General features: G+C 40.1%; 1 protein-coding gene across 1 annotated transcript in view; it reads left to right on the top strand.

The window, feature by feature from the left end:
* The window catches only part of LOC139759025 (transmembrane protein 62-like), a 163,448-nt gene that overhangs the window by 116,478 nt on the left and 30,388 nt on the right, over positions 1-16,582 (top strand). The window contains exons 13-14 of the mRNA XM_071680919.1: positions 2,283-2,338; positions 8,799-8,886. Coding sequence (XP_071537020.1) covers positions 2,283-2,338; positions 8,799-8,886 — 144 coding nt within the window. The remainder of the gene's footprint in view (positions 1-2,282; positions 2,339-8,798; positions 8,887-16,582) is intronic.

Raw genomic sequence — 16,582 nt, 5'->3', positions numbered from 1 at the left:
TACCTGTGTCTTCTTGCTGAACCCATGCTATCTCCTACATTTCCCATCTCTAAGTGGACAAAGCATATAACCCAGATGACATAACTCTTCAACACTAAAGGAGTGAGCCTTTGGGTTAGGTCCAGTTCTAGCTCACCTACTTTGTTTTTTTTTCTAAATACCGAGATTTTTCCTTCTTCTTGGAAGCATACCTTGATGCACCCAATCCCTAAGAAAGGAAAATTGCTGTTTCAACTGTTACTCTGTTGCTCTCGCTTCTGCTCTCTTCAAAACTTTTGAAACTATCCTTAATCTTTTGTTTACCAAACATGTAGAATCTCATTCTCTTCTTTCTTATCACCAGTACAGATTTTGAAGTTCTACGTTTGCTAGAGATCTCTTCTGTGTGACTTACCTCTGGTCTTCCTCGTTCATGGAGTTTACTGGAGATTAGAGCTGGGTGTCTTACCTTTGGTTCTCTTGTCTCAGGGATTTTGATGAAACTTTATTTGTGGCTCCCAGTATCTCCAAATTTGATGGGGTGTGGTATAAGTCTTTGTTAAATTGTTTTCTTATTTTGCTTTTTCTGCTTTCCTCTGCTTTGTAATGCATAGCTTCCTCTCTGGCTGTTTCATTGTAGTAGTTTTGACTTCCTCCCTTATCCTATGGCACTGATGTTTCTCAGGGTTCTTTCCTCTTGTCTACTCTCCATGAATACCATGGACCACATGCATATTGAGAGTGAATATGGTCTCAGAATTATCTTTGATACCTGAGGGATGCATTCAAGATATTTCAGTTGGTGAGTGTAGTAACTTGTTGATGGCCTTAATACCCTAGCTGTTGGTAGACATAAAGCTCAAACAAGCCAACCAGCCAACCTTGAATGATCACACTCCAACTTTAAACATTTTATTATTTATGCTAATGATTTCACCGAACACATGTCAATGAATTCCATCTGCTTGTGGTTGCATTTCAAGTGAAAGTTACCCTTGACAAGACTGTATTGTCATGTTCATGAGTGCGTAGTTTTATAAAAGAATTTCCCTCTCCAAAAGAGTCCATTGTTTCCCTGCTACTGAATATAGTGCCAACTTGAAATTGCAGGGACCTCTTTAGAGAAAGGGTTCCTGAAATCATGTAAATGTGAATGATAATTCCACTTTACACTTTTCATCTCTATGCCTCCCCTCCTTGTAATACTCAGTCTTTTTCTGTTTAATATATTTGGATAGGGAAGTAGGAACTTGGATAGATTTAATTCTAAAAGTGCAGTTTTTTCTTCTTTAAGAATTGATTATTGAGATTGTCAGTAGCATTTTCAGTGTACAGAATCATAAATCAACAGCAGCAAATACTGCTCAAGTAGGACAATAAATCCGATTCTCATCATGTATTCTCTTTGTCAGTGCAAGTAGATAGTGCCTGTTACATTGATGTAATAGCCAAACTGATATTTAGAATTCTTTCAATAATTTTTGAGCATCATTTTATTTATTCAAGACTTTAAGGGGTTGAACTGGTGGCATCCTCAAAGTTTGGTAATGATCCTGGATGTGTCACTATCCTGTGGTGATGGAAAATGACATGATAGAAATATATAGATTACCTTTATTCAGTTCCTAAGCTGATTGGTAAATGCTGCCAAGTACTTATTTTTCACACAAAGGTCACAGCCTGCAGTATGATCACTGGGGAAGATAGTTGAGGATCAAGTATTGGTGGTGGTGATGTATTCCCATTTTGATTTTTTCTGGTATGTAAAGAGCAAATCAGGGTATATATTTTGTTTTCCTGACTGTGTAAATTGTATCATTTGTCATGTGTTGAGTTTTGAGAAAGCATTCTGGCTGCAGATGAGCTATGTTTCGCTTCCTCATTTACACAGTTGTCTGTCTTATTTGCATGTATTTCTCACACTTCTTCAGTAAAAAGATTGATTTTGAATGAATAGATTAATGTTTTGCATTTATGGTAAAGTTGCCCAGAAAAAGCATGCACCTACCACTCACCAAGCTGTCGATGTGTAGTGCTTGTGAACCTGACTTTCTGTGGTGAGTACTTCTCTTTTGGTTAACCAATGATCATACTGCAGACTATAAACTTTTTGTGGGGATTAAGTACCTGAAAATTCATTTGTTTTGTGGGATGTGATTAGATATGGCCCACAGATGAAAGTTAGGAAATTAGTGATACTTTGTTAGGGTAGCTGGACTCTTCTGTTCATACCTGACAGAATTTTCTAGCATGCCTCATTCAAGCCCCTTTTGATTTTCTTTCACATTGAATTTTCTTTTCAGATGTTGGTCTTCCATCTCCCACTCATCTTGGCTGTGGCACACTGTATTGATTTTAGGTAAAATATTAGTAATTTACAAATTATATGTAATACTATAAAGTTTACATAAATTGTGTTTGTGACTTTTTCTTTTGAATTATTCTTATTATAATATTCATTCCTAACAAGTATTCATAAATGCTATATTATAACTCTGATACCTGTTTCACTTTTCTCATAACCAAAGGAGAATACAAAACTTACAGGCAGATTGTCATAGATTGTTATTCATAATTTTTCCCTTGAATATATGTGAATGTAAGGTAATCTGAGTGTTTAGGAAGACTGTGCAGTTACCACTGTGCTATGAAGGTTGAAAATACTGTTAAGATATAAAAGAGTTAAAACCAGTGATTTTATTTAAAAAGGAGGACTGAGATTGTTCACATGTTGTTGAATTGATTTCAGTTGAAGAGGGTTTGTAGATTTTTAGTTTCAAGACCATACTTCCAACAGGAACAGGAGAATGATGGAATCACTTGGGATAAGAAGTCCCTTGGTGAAACTGTATTCCTTTTCTTCCATTAACAATGTTACATATTCACTGAAGATGACTTTACACTCATGGTGTAATTACAGTGTATGATTTATCTGTTTATTATACTTTGTCGCTGTCTCCCGCGTTAGCGAGGTAGTACAAGGAAACAGATGAAAGAATGGCCCAACCCACCCACATACACATGTATATACATACACGTCTACACACGCACATATACATACCTATACATCTCAACAGAGAAGGGTGCCAGGTGAGGATATTCCCTCAGAGGCCCAGTCCCATGTTCTTAACGCTACCTTGCTAATGTGGGAAATGGCGAATAGTTTGAAAGAAAAAAGAAACAAATATATATATATGTTGAATGTGTTTGATGATAGAGTGGCAGATATAGGGTGTTTTGGTCGAGGTGGTGTGCAAAGTGAGAGGGTTAGGGAAAATGATTTGGTAAACAGAGAAGAGGTAGTAAAAGCTTTGCGGAAGATGAAAGCCAGCAAGGCAGCAGGTTTGGATGGTATTGCAGTGGAATTTATTAAAAAAGGGGGTGACTGTATTGTTGACTGGTTGGTAAGGTTATTTAATGTATGTATGACTCATGGTGAGGTGCCTGAGGATTGGCGGAATGCGTGCATAGTGCCATTGTACAAAGGCAAAGGGGATAAGAATGAGTGCTCAAATTACAGAGGTATAAGTTTGTTGAGTATTCCTGGTAAATTATATGGGAGGGTATTGATTGAGAGGGTGAAGGCATGTACAGAGCATCAGATTGGGGAAGAGCAGTGTGGTTTCAGAAGTGGTAGAGGATGTGTGGATCAGGTGTTTGCTTTGAAGAATGTATGTGAGAAATACTTAGAAAAGCAAATGGATTTGTATGTAGCATTTATGGATCTGGAGAAGGCATATGATAGAGTTGATAGAGATGCTCTGTGGAAGGTATTAAGAATATATGGTGTGGGAGGCAAGTTGGTAGAAGCAGTGAAAAGTTTTTATCAAGGATGTAAGGCATGTGTACGTGTAGGAAGAGAGGAAAGTGATTGGTTCTCAGTGAATGTAGGTTTGCGGCAGGGGTGTGTGATGTCTCCATGGTTGTTTAATTTGTTTATAGATGGGGTTGTTAGGGAGGTGAATGCAAGAGTTTTGGAGAGAGGGGCAAGTATGCAGTCTGTTGTGGATGAGAGAGCTTGGGAAGTGAGTCAGTTGTTGTTTGCTGATGATACAGCGCTGGTGGCTGATTCATGTGAGAAACTGCAGAAGCTGGTGACTGTGTTTGGTAAAGTGTGTGAAAGAAGAAAGTTAAGAGTAAATGTGAATAAGAGCAAGGTTATTAGGTACAGTAGGGTTGAGGGTCAAGTCAATTGGGAGGTGAGTTTGAATGGAGAAAAACTGGAGGAAGTAAAGTGTTTTAGATATCTGGGAGTGGATCTGGCAGCGGATGGAACCATGGAAGCGGAAGTGAATCATAGGGTGGGGGAGGGGGCGAAAATCCTGGGAGCCTTGAAGAATATGTGGAAATCGAGAACATTATCTCGGAAAGCAAAAATGGGTATGTTTGAAGGAATAATGGTTCCAACAATGTTGTATGGTTGCGAGGCGTGGGCTATGGATAGAGTTGTGCGCAGGAGGGTACATGTGCTGGAAATGAGATGTTTGAGGACAATGTGTGGTGTGAGGTGGTTTGATCGAGTAAGTAACGTAAGGGTAAGAGAGATGTGTGGAAATAAAAAGAGCGTGGTTGAGAGAGCAGAAGAGGGTGTTTTGAAATGGTTTGGGCACATGGAGAGAATGAGTGAGGAAAGATTGACCAAGAGGATATATGTGTCGGAGGTGGAGGGAACGAGGAGAAGTGGGAGACCAAATTGGAGGTGGAAAGATGGAGTGAAAAAGATTTTGTGTGATCGGGGCCTGAACATGCAGGAGGGTGAAAGGAGGGCAAGGAATAGAGTGAATTGGATCGATGTGGTATACCGGGGTTGACGTGCTGTCAGTGTATTGGATCAGGGCATGTGAAGCGTCTGGGGTAAACCATGGAAAGTTGTGTGGGGCCTGGATGTGGAAAGGGAGCTGTGGTTTCGGTGCATTACATATAACAGCTAGAGACTGGGTGTGAACGAATGTGGCCTTTGTTGTCTTTTCCTAGTGCTACCTCGCACACATGAGGGGGGAGGGGGATGGTATTCCATGTGTGGTGAGGTGGCGATGGGAATGAATAAAGGCAGACAGTGTGCATTGTGTGCATGGGTATATATGTATGTGTCTGTGTGTGTATATATATGTGTACATTGAGATGTATAGGTATGTATATTTGCGTGTGTGGACGTGTATGTATATACATGTGCATGGGGGTGGGTTGGGTCATTTCTTTCGTCTGTTTCCTTGCGCTACCTCGCAAACGCGGGAGACAGTGACAAAGCAAAATAAAAAAAATAATAATAATAATATATATATATATTTTTTGCTTTGTCGCTGTGAACAAATGTGGCCTTTGTTGTCTTTCCCTAGCACTACCTCGCACACATGTGGGGGGAGGGGGATGTTTTTTCATGTGCGGCGGGTTGGCGATGGGAATGAATAAGGATAGACAGTATGAGTTATGTACATGTGTATATATGTAAATGTCTGTGTGTGTATATATATGTATACATTGAGATGTATAGGTATGTATATTTGTGTGTGTGGATGTGTATGTATATACATGTGTATGTGGGATGTATATACATGTGTATGTGGGTGGGTTGGGCCATTCTCTCGTATATGGGTGGGTTGGGTCATTCTTTTGTCTGTTTCCTTGCGCTACCTCGCTAACGCAGGAGACAGTGACAAAGCAAAATAATAAATAAATAAATTAATTCCCTTAGTTTTATACCTGGTTTAGAAAGAGATATACATAAATATACGTATGTTAGTAGGAGAGATGGCCAGAGAGTGTTATTGGATTACGTTTTAATTGGTAGGTGCGCGAAAGAGAGACTTTTGGATGTTAATGTGCTGAGAGGTGCAACTGGAGGGATGTCTGATCATTATCTTGTGGAGGCAAAGGTGAAGATTTGTAGAGTTTTTCAGAAAAGAAGAGAGAATGTTGGGGTGAAGAGAGTGGTTAGAGTAAGTGAGCTTGGGAAGGAGACTTGTGTGAGGAAGTACTAGGAGAGACTGAGTATAGAATGGAAAAAGGTGAGAACAAAGGAGGTAAGGGGAGTGGGGGAGGAATGGGATGTATTTATTGGAGCACTGATGGCTTGCGCAAAAGATGCTTGTGGCATGAGAAGCGTGGGAAGTGGACAGATTAGAAAGGGTAGTGAGTGGTGGGATGAAGAAGTAAGATTATTAGTGAAAGAGAAGAGAGAGGCATTTGGACGATTTTTGCAGGGAAATAATGCAAAAGAGTGGGAGATGTATAAAAGAAAGAGGCAAGAGGTCAAGAGAAAGGTGCAAGAGGTGAAAAAGAGGGCAAATGAGAGTTGGGGTGAGAGAGTATCATTAAATTTTAGGGAGAATAAAAAGATGTTTTGGAAGGAGGTAAATAAAGTGCGTAAGACAAGGGAACAAATGGGAACTTCAGTGAAGGGGGCTAATGGGGAGGTGATAACAAGTAGTGGTGATGTGAGAAGGAGATGGAGTGAGTATTTTGAAGGTTTGTTGAATGTGTTTGATGATAGAGTGGCAGATATAGGGTGTTTTGGTCGAGGTGGTGTGCAAAGTGAGAGGGTTAGGGAAAATGATTTGGTAAACAGAGAAGAGGTAGTAAAAGCTTTGCGGAAGATGAAAGCTGGCAAGGCAGCGGGTTTGGATGGTATTGCAGTGGAATTTATCAAAAAAGGGGGGTGACTGTAATGTTGACTGGTTGGTAAGGTTATTTAATGTATGTATGATTCATGGTGAGGTGCCTGAGGATTGGCGGAATGCTTGCATAGTGCCATTGTACGAAGGCAAAGGGGATAAGAGTGAGTGATCAAATTACAGAGGTATAAGTTTGTTGAGTATTCCTGGTAAATTATATGGGAGGGTATTGATTGAGAGGGTGAAGGCATTTACAGAGCATCAGATTGGGGAAGAGCAGTGTGGTTTCAGAAGTGGTAGAGGATGTGTGGATCAGGTGTTTGCTTTGAAGAATGTATGTGAGAAATAGTTAGAAAAGCAAATGGATTTGTATGTAGCATTTATGGATCTGGAGAAGGCATATGATAGAGTTGATAGAGGTGCTCTGTGGAAGGTATTAAGAATATATGGTGTGGGAGGCAAGTTGTTAGAAGCAGTGAAAAGTTTTTATCGAGGATGTAAGGCATGTGTACGTGTAGGAAGAGAGGAAAGTGATTGGCTCTCAGTGAATGTAGGTTTGCGGCAGGTGTGTGTGATGTTTCCATGGTTGTTTAATTTGTTTATGGATGGGGTTGTTAGGGAGGTGAATGCAAGAGTTTTGGAAAGAGGGGCAAGTATGCAGTCTGTTGTGGATGAGAGAGCTTGGGAAGTGAGTCAGTTGTTGTTCGCTGATTATACAGCGCTGATGACTGATTCATGTGAGAAACTGCAGAAGCTGGTGACTGAGTTTGGTAAAGTGTGTGAAAGAAGAAAGTTGAGAGTAAATGTGAATAAGAGCAAGGTTATTAGGTACAGTAGGGTTGATGGACAAGTCAATTGGGAGGTAAGTTTGAATGGAGAAAAACTGGAGGAAGTGAAGTGCTTTAGATATCTGGGAGTGGATCTGGCAGCAGATGGAACCATGGAAGCGGAAGTGAATCATAGGGTGGGGGAGGGGGCGAAAATTCTGGGAGTGTTGAAGAATGTGTGGAAGTCGAGAACATTATCTCGGAAAGCAAAAATGGGTATGTTTGAAGGAATAGTGGTTCCAACAATCTTATATAGTTGCGAGGCGTGGGCTATGGATAGAGTTGTGCGGAGGAGGGTGGATGTGCTGGAAATGAGATGTTTAAGGACAATATGTGGTGTGAGGTGGTTTGATCGAGTAAGTAATAATAGGGCAAGAGAAATGTGTGGTAATAAAAAGAGTGTGGTTGAGAGAGCAGAAGAGGGTGTTTTGAAATGGTTTGGTCACATGGAGAGAATGAGTGAGGAAAGGTTGACCAAGAGGATATATGAGTCAGAGGTGGAGGGAACGAGGAGAAGTGGGAGACCAAATTGGAGGTGGAAAGATGGAGTGAAAAAGATTTTGAGTGATCGGGGCCTGAACATGCAAGAGGGTGAAAGGCGTGCAAGGAATAGAGTGAATTGGAACGATGTGGTATCCCGGGGTCGATGTGCTGTCAATGGATTGAATCAGGGCATGTGAAGCATCTGGGGTAAACCATGGAAAGTTGTGTGGGGCCTGGATGTGGAAAGGGAGCTGTGGTTTTGGTGCATTATTACATGACAGCTAGAGACTGAGTGTGAACGAATGTGGCTTTTGTTGTCTTTTCATAGCGCTACCTCACACACATGAGGGGGGAGGGGGTTTGTTATTTCATGTGTGGCAAGGTGGTGATGGGAATGAATAAAGGCAGACAGTATGAATTATGTACATGTGTATATATGTATATGTCTGTGTGTGTATATATATGTATACATTGAGATGTATAGGTGTGTATATTTGCGTGTGTGGACATGTATGTATATACATGTGTATGTGGGTGGGTTGGGCCATTCTTTCGTCTGTTTCCTTGCACTACCTTGCTAATGCGGGAGAGAGCGACAAAGCAAGATAGATAAATGAATATAAATAGATATGGATTTTACATCCTGCTATCTAAGCTCCGTTAGATTCTTATAGAGCTCTACCTTTGGTTGGGAAAAAGGGTTTTATTCTTCAAAACTTATATTCTAACATTATTTGAAGACTTCAGTCTAATTGATCAGCGTGTATTATATCGAGTAATTTTTTGATATTGTCAGGAAACCTTATTGTAGAATAAGAGTTGTTAGTAGTTAGCATAGCCTACTCAGGATATTAAGTAGAAACTGGTGAAGTGACTGTAGTTGTCTTTTTTATTTCAGATTTTGGTCGTTATATGTTGACCCTTTGTGTAGCTTCCCTCGATACTTGTGCCGACACGTGTGTATGTTACTTCTCATTACTGTCCAGGTGAGAATAATTGTAAAAAGTGGGCTAATAGCATGGTAATAGTTATATGATAAAGAATTTATCCATATAGTAGTGCATTGACCTATAAATGCTTAAATCCATTTTATATTTTCTCCTTTTTTGCTTATGAGTCCTAGCCAGGCTGTTTTGTGCAGTGGAGATTTATTAATGAGCTTCTTGATAATGAATTTTTGTTTTGTAAAACCCTGTCACGGTACATCGAACACAGTTGCTGTTACACAAAGAGGCTCCTGCAGCTGAAGACTGTGCTACTTTCATAATCAGGGAAATGTAAACTTCTTTGGAGTAGAAGTTGTTTGACAAGACTGTACTCACAATGATACAGCCTTGCCAAAGGTAACTTTTCATTTATAGTGTAACCTCTTGTACGCAGAGCCCAGTAACACAGGCAGGCCTCCAGAAATACTGTTCAAGATGTCACTAGAGAAAGACTGAGTGCCAATGGAGAATGAATGGGCAAATGCCATACCCATCTTTAAGAATGGAGACTAGGAAGACTACACTCTTTGACAGATGTGGTCTGTAAGGTACTAGAAAAGTTAATCATAAAGCAACTGCATGACTTTCTAAGTTTCTACAAAGGTGAGATAATGTGAGTGGGAGGCAACATGGTTTTAGGGAAAGGAGGCTTTGTATTTAACCTCTTAGATTTCTATGCAAGAGTGAGCTCTGTATCAGAAAAAAAGTGAAGGCTGGGTAGATTGATTATATTTTGACTACCAAAAAACCATTTGACACAGTATCACATAGAAGGCTGATTAAGGAGCTGAAATACCAAGCAGGAATAAGGGGGTGACTCCTCCCATGGATAGAGGACTATCTTAGTGGATCGGAACAAAGGACACTTGTCAGAGGGATCTTTTACAAATGAGTGAAGGTCTCCAGTGGAGCCCCAGCATTCCAATTGGGACTGTTGATTTTATGTGAGTGACTTGCCTGAAGGTATGGATTCCAACCAGCATATGTTTGTGGATAATGCAAAAGTCATGAAGGAAGTAAAAAGTGAGGAGGATTGCATTAGCTTACAAGAGGACCTAAACAAACCCCAGAGTGGGCCTGATGCAAGGTTTATGAAATTCAGATCAATAAAATGTATGGCATTGAGGATGTGGAACAAGGTGAAAGACTTCAATATGGTAGTATTATCAAGCAGTTAATAAGCTTAGGATTCTTTGAGTAAGAAGGGCTTGGGAGTCAACAGTCCCAAACCTGTTGCCAGAATCTTGCATTAGGAGAATAGTAAAGGAGACAAACTGTCTTCTGGCATATATCAAGATAGCTTTCAATATATGGATAAGGAAAGATTTAGCAAGCTGCATAAGGCCAAAGCTAGAATATGCTTCTTTAGTTTGGTCATTGCACAAAAGAAGCATAGAGCTATTAGAGAAGGTCCAGAGGAAGGCAACAAAGCTAAAACCAGAATTAAGAGAGCTAAGTTTGCAGGGAAAGGCTAAAGTCTTTAAGATTTGTCTACCTTGGAAGAGATGATAGTGAGGAATGACCTGATCACAACTTTAAGCTTTTCAAACAGAATGATTGTGGGGTCAGTGAATTGTTCTTCAAGAGATGCATGGATAGGGCAACCAGAGGACTGTACACAAAAAGAAACTTGTTAAAAAAGAAAATGAAGAAGTACTGTTATAGTATGAGTGGTGGATGAATGGGAAAGAATGACTAAGAACATGGATAATGCAGACAGCATACATAAATTAAAGAAGTTGTCTCTAAGATAGTAGAGAATGTTCAAGTGATGGGGCTCCTCATGAGTATAAAACTATAAAACTCCCTTTCCATGCATTACAAATTTGTTATTATAAACAGGTAATTACAAACACTCCAAACACTCAAAATCGTGTTCACTCCATCCTGCCATCTCCTATTTGGTCTCCTCCTCTTCCATAACTCCTCCACTTCTGACACTTATGTCATCTTTTTCAACCTCTCCTCACTCATTCTCTCTTAATGTCTAAGCCATTTCAACACACCCTTGTTAGCTTTCTCAAGTATACTCTTTACATTACTACACATCTCTCTTACCCTATCATTACTTACTTGGCCAACCCTCCACATATCGCCTGATGTCCTCAAACATTTCATTTCTGACACAGCCTCTTCTGTACATCATCATGTATAGTCCATGCCTCACATCTGTGTAACACTGTTGGAACCACTCTATTTTCAAACATACCCATTTTTGCCCTCCCAGATAATGACCTCTATACTCATTCCTTAAGGCTTCCAGAACATTTGCCCCTCCCCCACCCTGTGATTCACTTCAGCTTCCATGGTTCCATTTCTGCCATGTCCTCTCCATTCAAACACACCCCAGCTAATCTTTTTCTTTACACTGCTAAACCTAATGACCTTGCTTTTATTTACATTTTCTTTCATCTGTATCTTTCACTAACTATCCCACACTCAGACACCAGCTTCTGCACTTTCTCATTCAAATCAGCCACCTGTGCTTTGTCATCAGTATATAATAATTGCCTCATCTCCTAGGCCCCCCTTTTTTGATCAGACTGCATAGCCTATCCCTCTCTCCAAGACCCTTGCATTTACCTCCCTCACCACCCCATCCATAACATAATAAACAGCCATGATGACATCATGTGCTATTTACTTTTGCTGTTTATTTTTAATCATAATTCCCTTTCCCAAGAAGCAAATCTTAACCTCTTGCATTCTGGTAACCATCATGCTGACCCTCTCTTCCTAGCATATCATATCCATTTACTAATGTGAACAGTATCTTTTCATTATGCATTGTTGTAAAAACATACTTATTAATTATGTAACATATTTATTTCAACACAAATAATTTAAACATAAATTAAAGAAAAATCGTATTTATTTTCAAGATTTGAATATGCTGGAATTTTGATATGACAGTAAGACCAACCCTTTATAAAGAGAATTAAAAGGATACTGCAGACACTGTCTGGTAACATTATCCAGTCAGTGTATCAGTTCTTCTGTTGGCGTTATGTCTCTCCTCAGCTCCACAACATGGATCAAAAGTTTCAAAACTTACAGGTGGCTACATTGCCCATTCTCAAATGTAAATATTTATTTGATAGGAATGAAAAAATGGATATGTTCCTTTATCCAAATCTGACTTTTTTGTTACCATCTTGGACCATAAGGGTATGAGAAGATATGTTGTTTTAAAGTTATATCCCAAAACCATTGTCTTTGTTGAGGTAGATATTCAGGTCTTTCTTTCCTTTATGGTCTGTTCCATAAACTCAGAGACATCTGTATCTTTATGTCTATTTATCTACCTATTTTTCTCTCTGTATCTCTGATGCCTGCTCCCTCCTGGAACTTCCTCTGAAGGATTGCCACAGCAATATATCTCCATATTAGTGAACTCCAGTGCCACTTCTAAGCCCTTGGTGCCTTGCCCTTAACAGGCCACTGGCAGAGGGCAACTCGAGGGCAGTGCTTGCAGAGGGTAATTCCTAATGTTTGCACTGACTTCTTCTATGTAATATATTCCTATTTCTATTGGTAATATACCAACTTGGGCTTGTTTAGCCTCATATTCAATGAGGAGGCAGCAGCCTACACTTACTCTTTTTGAATGAATCACTGGTGTCTGCAGTTAGATGCTCATCTAGATGGGTACACTCTCAGCCAATCAGCAACTGCCGCTAGGCTGATATCACTGGGTATACCTTTAACTGTTTGCTTGAAGCTTAATAATTTTTTAGTTCTTGTGGTACTTAGGCTTGCTGCCTGGCTTTTGTTGCTCTGCAGGCTTTTATAGATCTTATTTATTTATTTTGCTTTGTCGCTGTCTCCCGCGTTTGCGAGGTAGCACAAGGAAACAGACGAAAGAAATGGCCCAACCCACCCCCATACACATGTATATACATACACGTCCACACACGCAAATATACATACCTATACATCTCAATGTACACATATATACAGACATATACATATATACACATGTACATAATTCATACTGTCTGCCTTTATTTATTCCCATCGCCACCTCGCCACACATGGAATAACATCACCTTCCCCCCTCATGTGTGCAAGGTAGTGCTAGGAAAAGACAACAAAGGCCCCATTTGTTCACACTCAGTCTCTAGCTGTCATGTAATAATGCCCGAAACCACAGCTCCCTTTCCACATCCAGGCCCCACAGAACTTTCCATGGTTTACCCCAGACGCTTCACATGCCCTGATTCAATCCATTGACAGCACATCGACCCTGGTATACCACATTGGTTCAATTCACTCTATTCCTTGCCCGCCTTTCACCCTCCTGCATGTTCAGGCCCCGATAACTCAAAATCTTTTTCACTCCATCTTTCCACCTCCAATTTGGTCTCCCACTTCTCCTCATTCCCTCCACCTCCGACACATATATCCTCTTGGTCAATCTTTCCTCACTCATTCTCTCCATGTGCCCAAACCATTTCAAAACACCCTCTTCTGCTCTCTCAACCACGCTCTTTTTATTTCCACACATCTCTCTTACCCTTACATTACTTACTCGATCAAACCACCTCACACCACATATTGTCCTCAAACATCTCATTTCCAGCACATCCACCCTCCTGTGCACAACTCTATCCATAGCCCACACCTCACAACCATACAACATTGTTGGAACCACTATTCCTTCAAACATACCCATTTTTGCTTTCCGAGATAATGTTCTCATCTTCCACACATTCTTCAAGGCTCCCAGGATTTTCGCCCCCTCCCCCACCCCATGATTCACTTCCGCTTCCATGGTTCCATCCGCTGCCAGATCCACTCCCAGATATCTAAAACACTTTACTTCCTCCAGTTTTTCTCCATTCAAACTTACCTCCCAATTGACTTGACCCTCAACCCTACTGTACCTAATAACCTTGCTCTTATTCACATTTACTCTCAACTTTCTTCTTTCACACACTTTACCAAACTCAGTCACCAGCTTCTGCAGTTTCTCACATGAATCTGTATCCCTTTCTTCTGTTTTAATTATTTTTTAGTTATTTTAATCTACTTGCATGTTTATATTGTAGATTTTCACTTAGATTTAGTAGATATTTGTTGCTCATTATTACTGCTTTTTTACATGATAACAGGAGTCATACTTGTAGTCCTATGTGTGGTATGTGATCACTGAAGTAGCTTAAGATGTTGAAACAGCTCACTTAATAGTTGTAACTTAAAGGAGAGTGGTAAATGTAATTCTGGCATTTGATGCTTCCAGAGCATCATGTCTTTTGTCTATCTGTCTATCTAATCTGTATCTCTAACACTTGTTCTCAGTTGGACTCCTTGAAGTGGGTGGCCTCGGCAATAGAGTCTCTATAACTAGCGAACTCCAGTGCTGCTTCTTGGCCTTAAGTGTCTCACCCTTAATAGGCCACTGGCAGAGGGCAACCAAGCACAGTGTTTGCAGAGGCTAATACCTAATGTTCCCTTTGACTACTTGTACCCATTATCGCTCCAGCCTAATGTTCCTTCCTATTCTACCTAATGCTCTTATTTACTTAACTGATTTTTCTACACAGTGCTCCTGCCTACATGTTCCTACCTACAACTTCCATGTATTGCTCCATACATTTTGCTAAAAGGCAGGGCTAGCAGTTAGTGCTCACTGCAGGAAAATCTGGTTACGAAGAATGAGCTGTGTTAAGTGTTGTCAAATGTTATGTATGACAAGGAGAGATTGTATGTTTGTGGACAGATTGCTTGTAGTCTACATGTGGTTGAGGCAGAAAGAAGTGACAGCTAAATGAGTCAGAGGATTGCAACTTGACTAGCAATGAAGGGCTGGCTTACTATACAGGCATCACTAACCCTCCTGATACCTGAGTGGGTGGCACTGGTAATGTACCTCCTTGGTTGTTAGCCACCTACTGGCTGCTTGTTTTTTTTACTTATAATCTCATGACTCTTCAGTTTTAGAAGTGCTTATATGTTAATGGGGGTAGAATTTTGTGGCTGTTTAGCTGATTGAACTAGTTATGGTTTCAGGAGTAGTAAAGGATGTGTGATTCAGTCTTTGCACTGAAGAATGTCAGGGGTTTACATCAAGAGACTAAGGAGTGTATGCAAGTAGCTAGAGAGAGGAGGTTGAGTGTTTCCAGTTGAAGATGAGTCAGTGGCAGAGGTGTGATTTCACCATAGTTGTTTGATTTGTTCATGGGTGAGGTGGTGAGGCAGGAAAATGCAAGGGTCTTTTAGAGAGTGTCAGGTATGCAGTTTGTAAGGGGTGAGGGGGCTTGAGAAGTGAGACAGTTTTTGTTTGCTGACAACATGGGTATGATGGCAGATTCAAGTGAGAAACTGGAGAAGCTGGTGTCTGAGTTTGGGAGAGTGTGTGAAAGGAGGAAGTTGAGAGTAGATGTGAATACAAGCAAAGTTATTAGTGCAGAGAGACAGGTTAGTATGGATATGAAAGTAGAAAATTCAGCAAAGTGGCTTGTTTTAGAAACCTGGGAGTGGACATGGTAGTAAATAGAACCATAGAAGCAGCATTGATTTATCAGACAGGTGAGGGGGCAAAGGTTCTGGTATCATTAAGGAATGTGTAGAGAGTTTGCTATATGGGAAGGTGAAAATAGGTACGTTTGAAGGTATAGCAGTCCCAACGATGGTATAGATGCGAGGCATTGGCTATAGATGAGAATATGCGGAGGAAACATTGGACATGAAATATCTGAGATCAATGGGGTGTGAGGAGGGCTGATCAAGTAATGTAATTAGGGTAAGAGAGAGATGTGGTAATAAATATAATATGGTTGAGAAAGCTGAAGAGGGTGTGCTGCAATGGTATGGACATTTAACAGTGCACTATGGCTGGTTACTTTTATAGCATATCCCCTTTGTGGCAGTAATTACAAAAATAAAAAGATATTTTATAAAGTATATTTGATAATGAAATTGGATTGGATACTCTGTCTTGATGGTGATATTGTAAGACTCATCGGGATTTGGCAGTCCTTTTGCCATTAACATTTGCATACTTTTAAGGTTACACGGCTTTTTCTACATTGCCAGACACACATTGTAGCAGCTTTATAATATTTTTGGGAAAGTATAGCAATAGCTTTATATAGATAACTGCTTTTATATGATATGAAAATTTTCATGTGAAAAGTAAAGATACTTATAATGTACACTGTGTATTTGAACACAGTGTTGTGTTAGGGAGAACACATCTCTGGTGAACTCTCCCAGATGACCTCTCCACAGCACAAAACTCTTATTTATGCATAAAGGCATAAACTTTGCCTGGAATTTTGTGCATATATGTTCAAGAATTGGCAGATTTTCCTCAACTTATCACCTGATTGTACAAGTTGTCAACTTAACAATTTGAAAAAATGGTCACGAGACCATTAGCTTTCCAAAATCTTCATCTCACATCAACCTTCCCTCACTCATTCTCTCCCTGTATTCAAACCATTTCAGCACACCCTTTTCAGCTCTTTCAGCCACAATCTTTTCATTACCATGCCCCTCTCTTACCCTTCCATTGCTCACTCAATCAAACCACCTCAAACCACACATTGTCCTCATACATTTCATTTCCAACACATCTACTCTCCACACAGCCTTATCTATAGCTCATGCCTGGCATCCATACAGTATTGTTAAGACTACTGTTCCTTCAAACATACCCAGTTTTATCTCTCTTCCCACCTTTGCCCCCTCT

This window comes from Panulirus ornatus, chromosome 32 (assembly GCF_036320965.1).
Source record: "Panulirus ornatus isolate Po-2019 chromosome 32, ASM3632096v1, whole genome shotgun sequence".
Lineage (NCBI taxonomy): Eukaryota > Metazoa > Arthropoda > Malacostraca > Decapoda > Palinuridae > Panulirus > Panulirus ornatus.
This window is presented reverse-complemented; position numbering and strand designations above follow the sequence as displayed.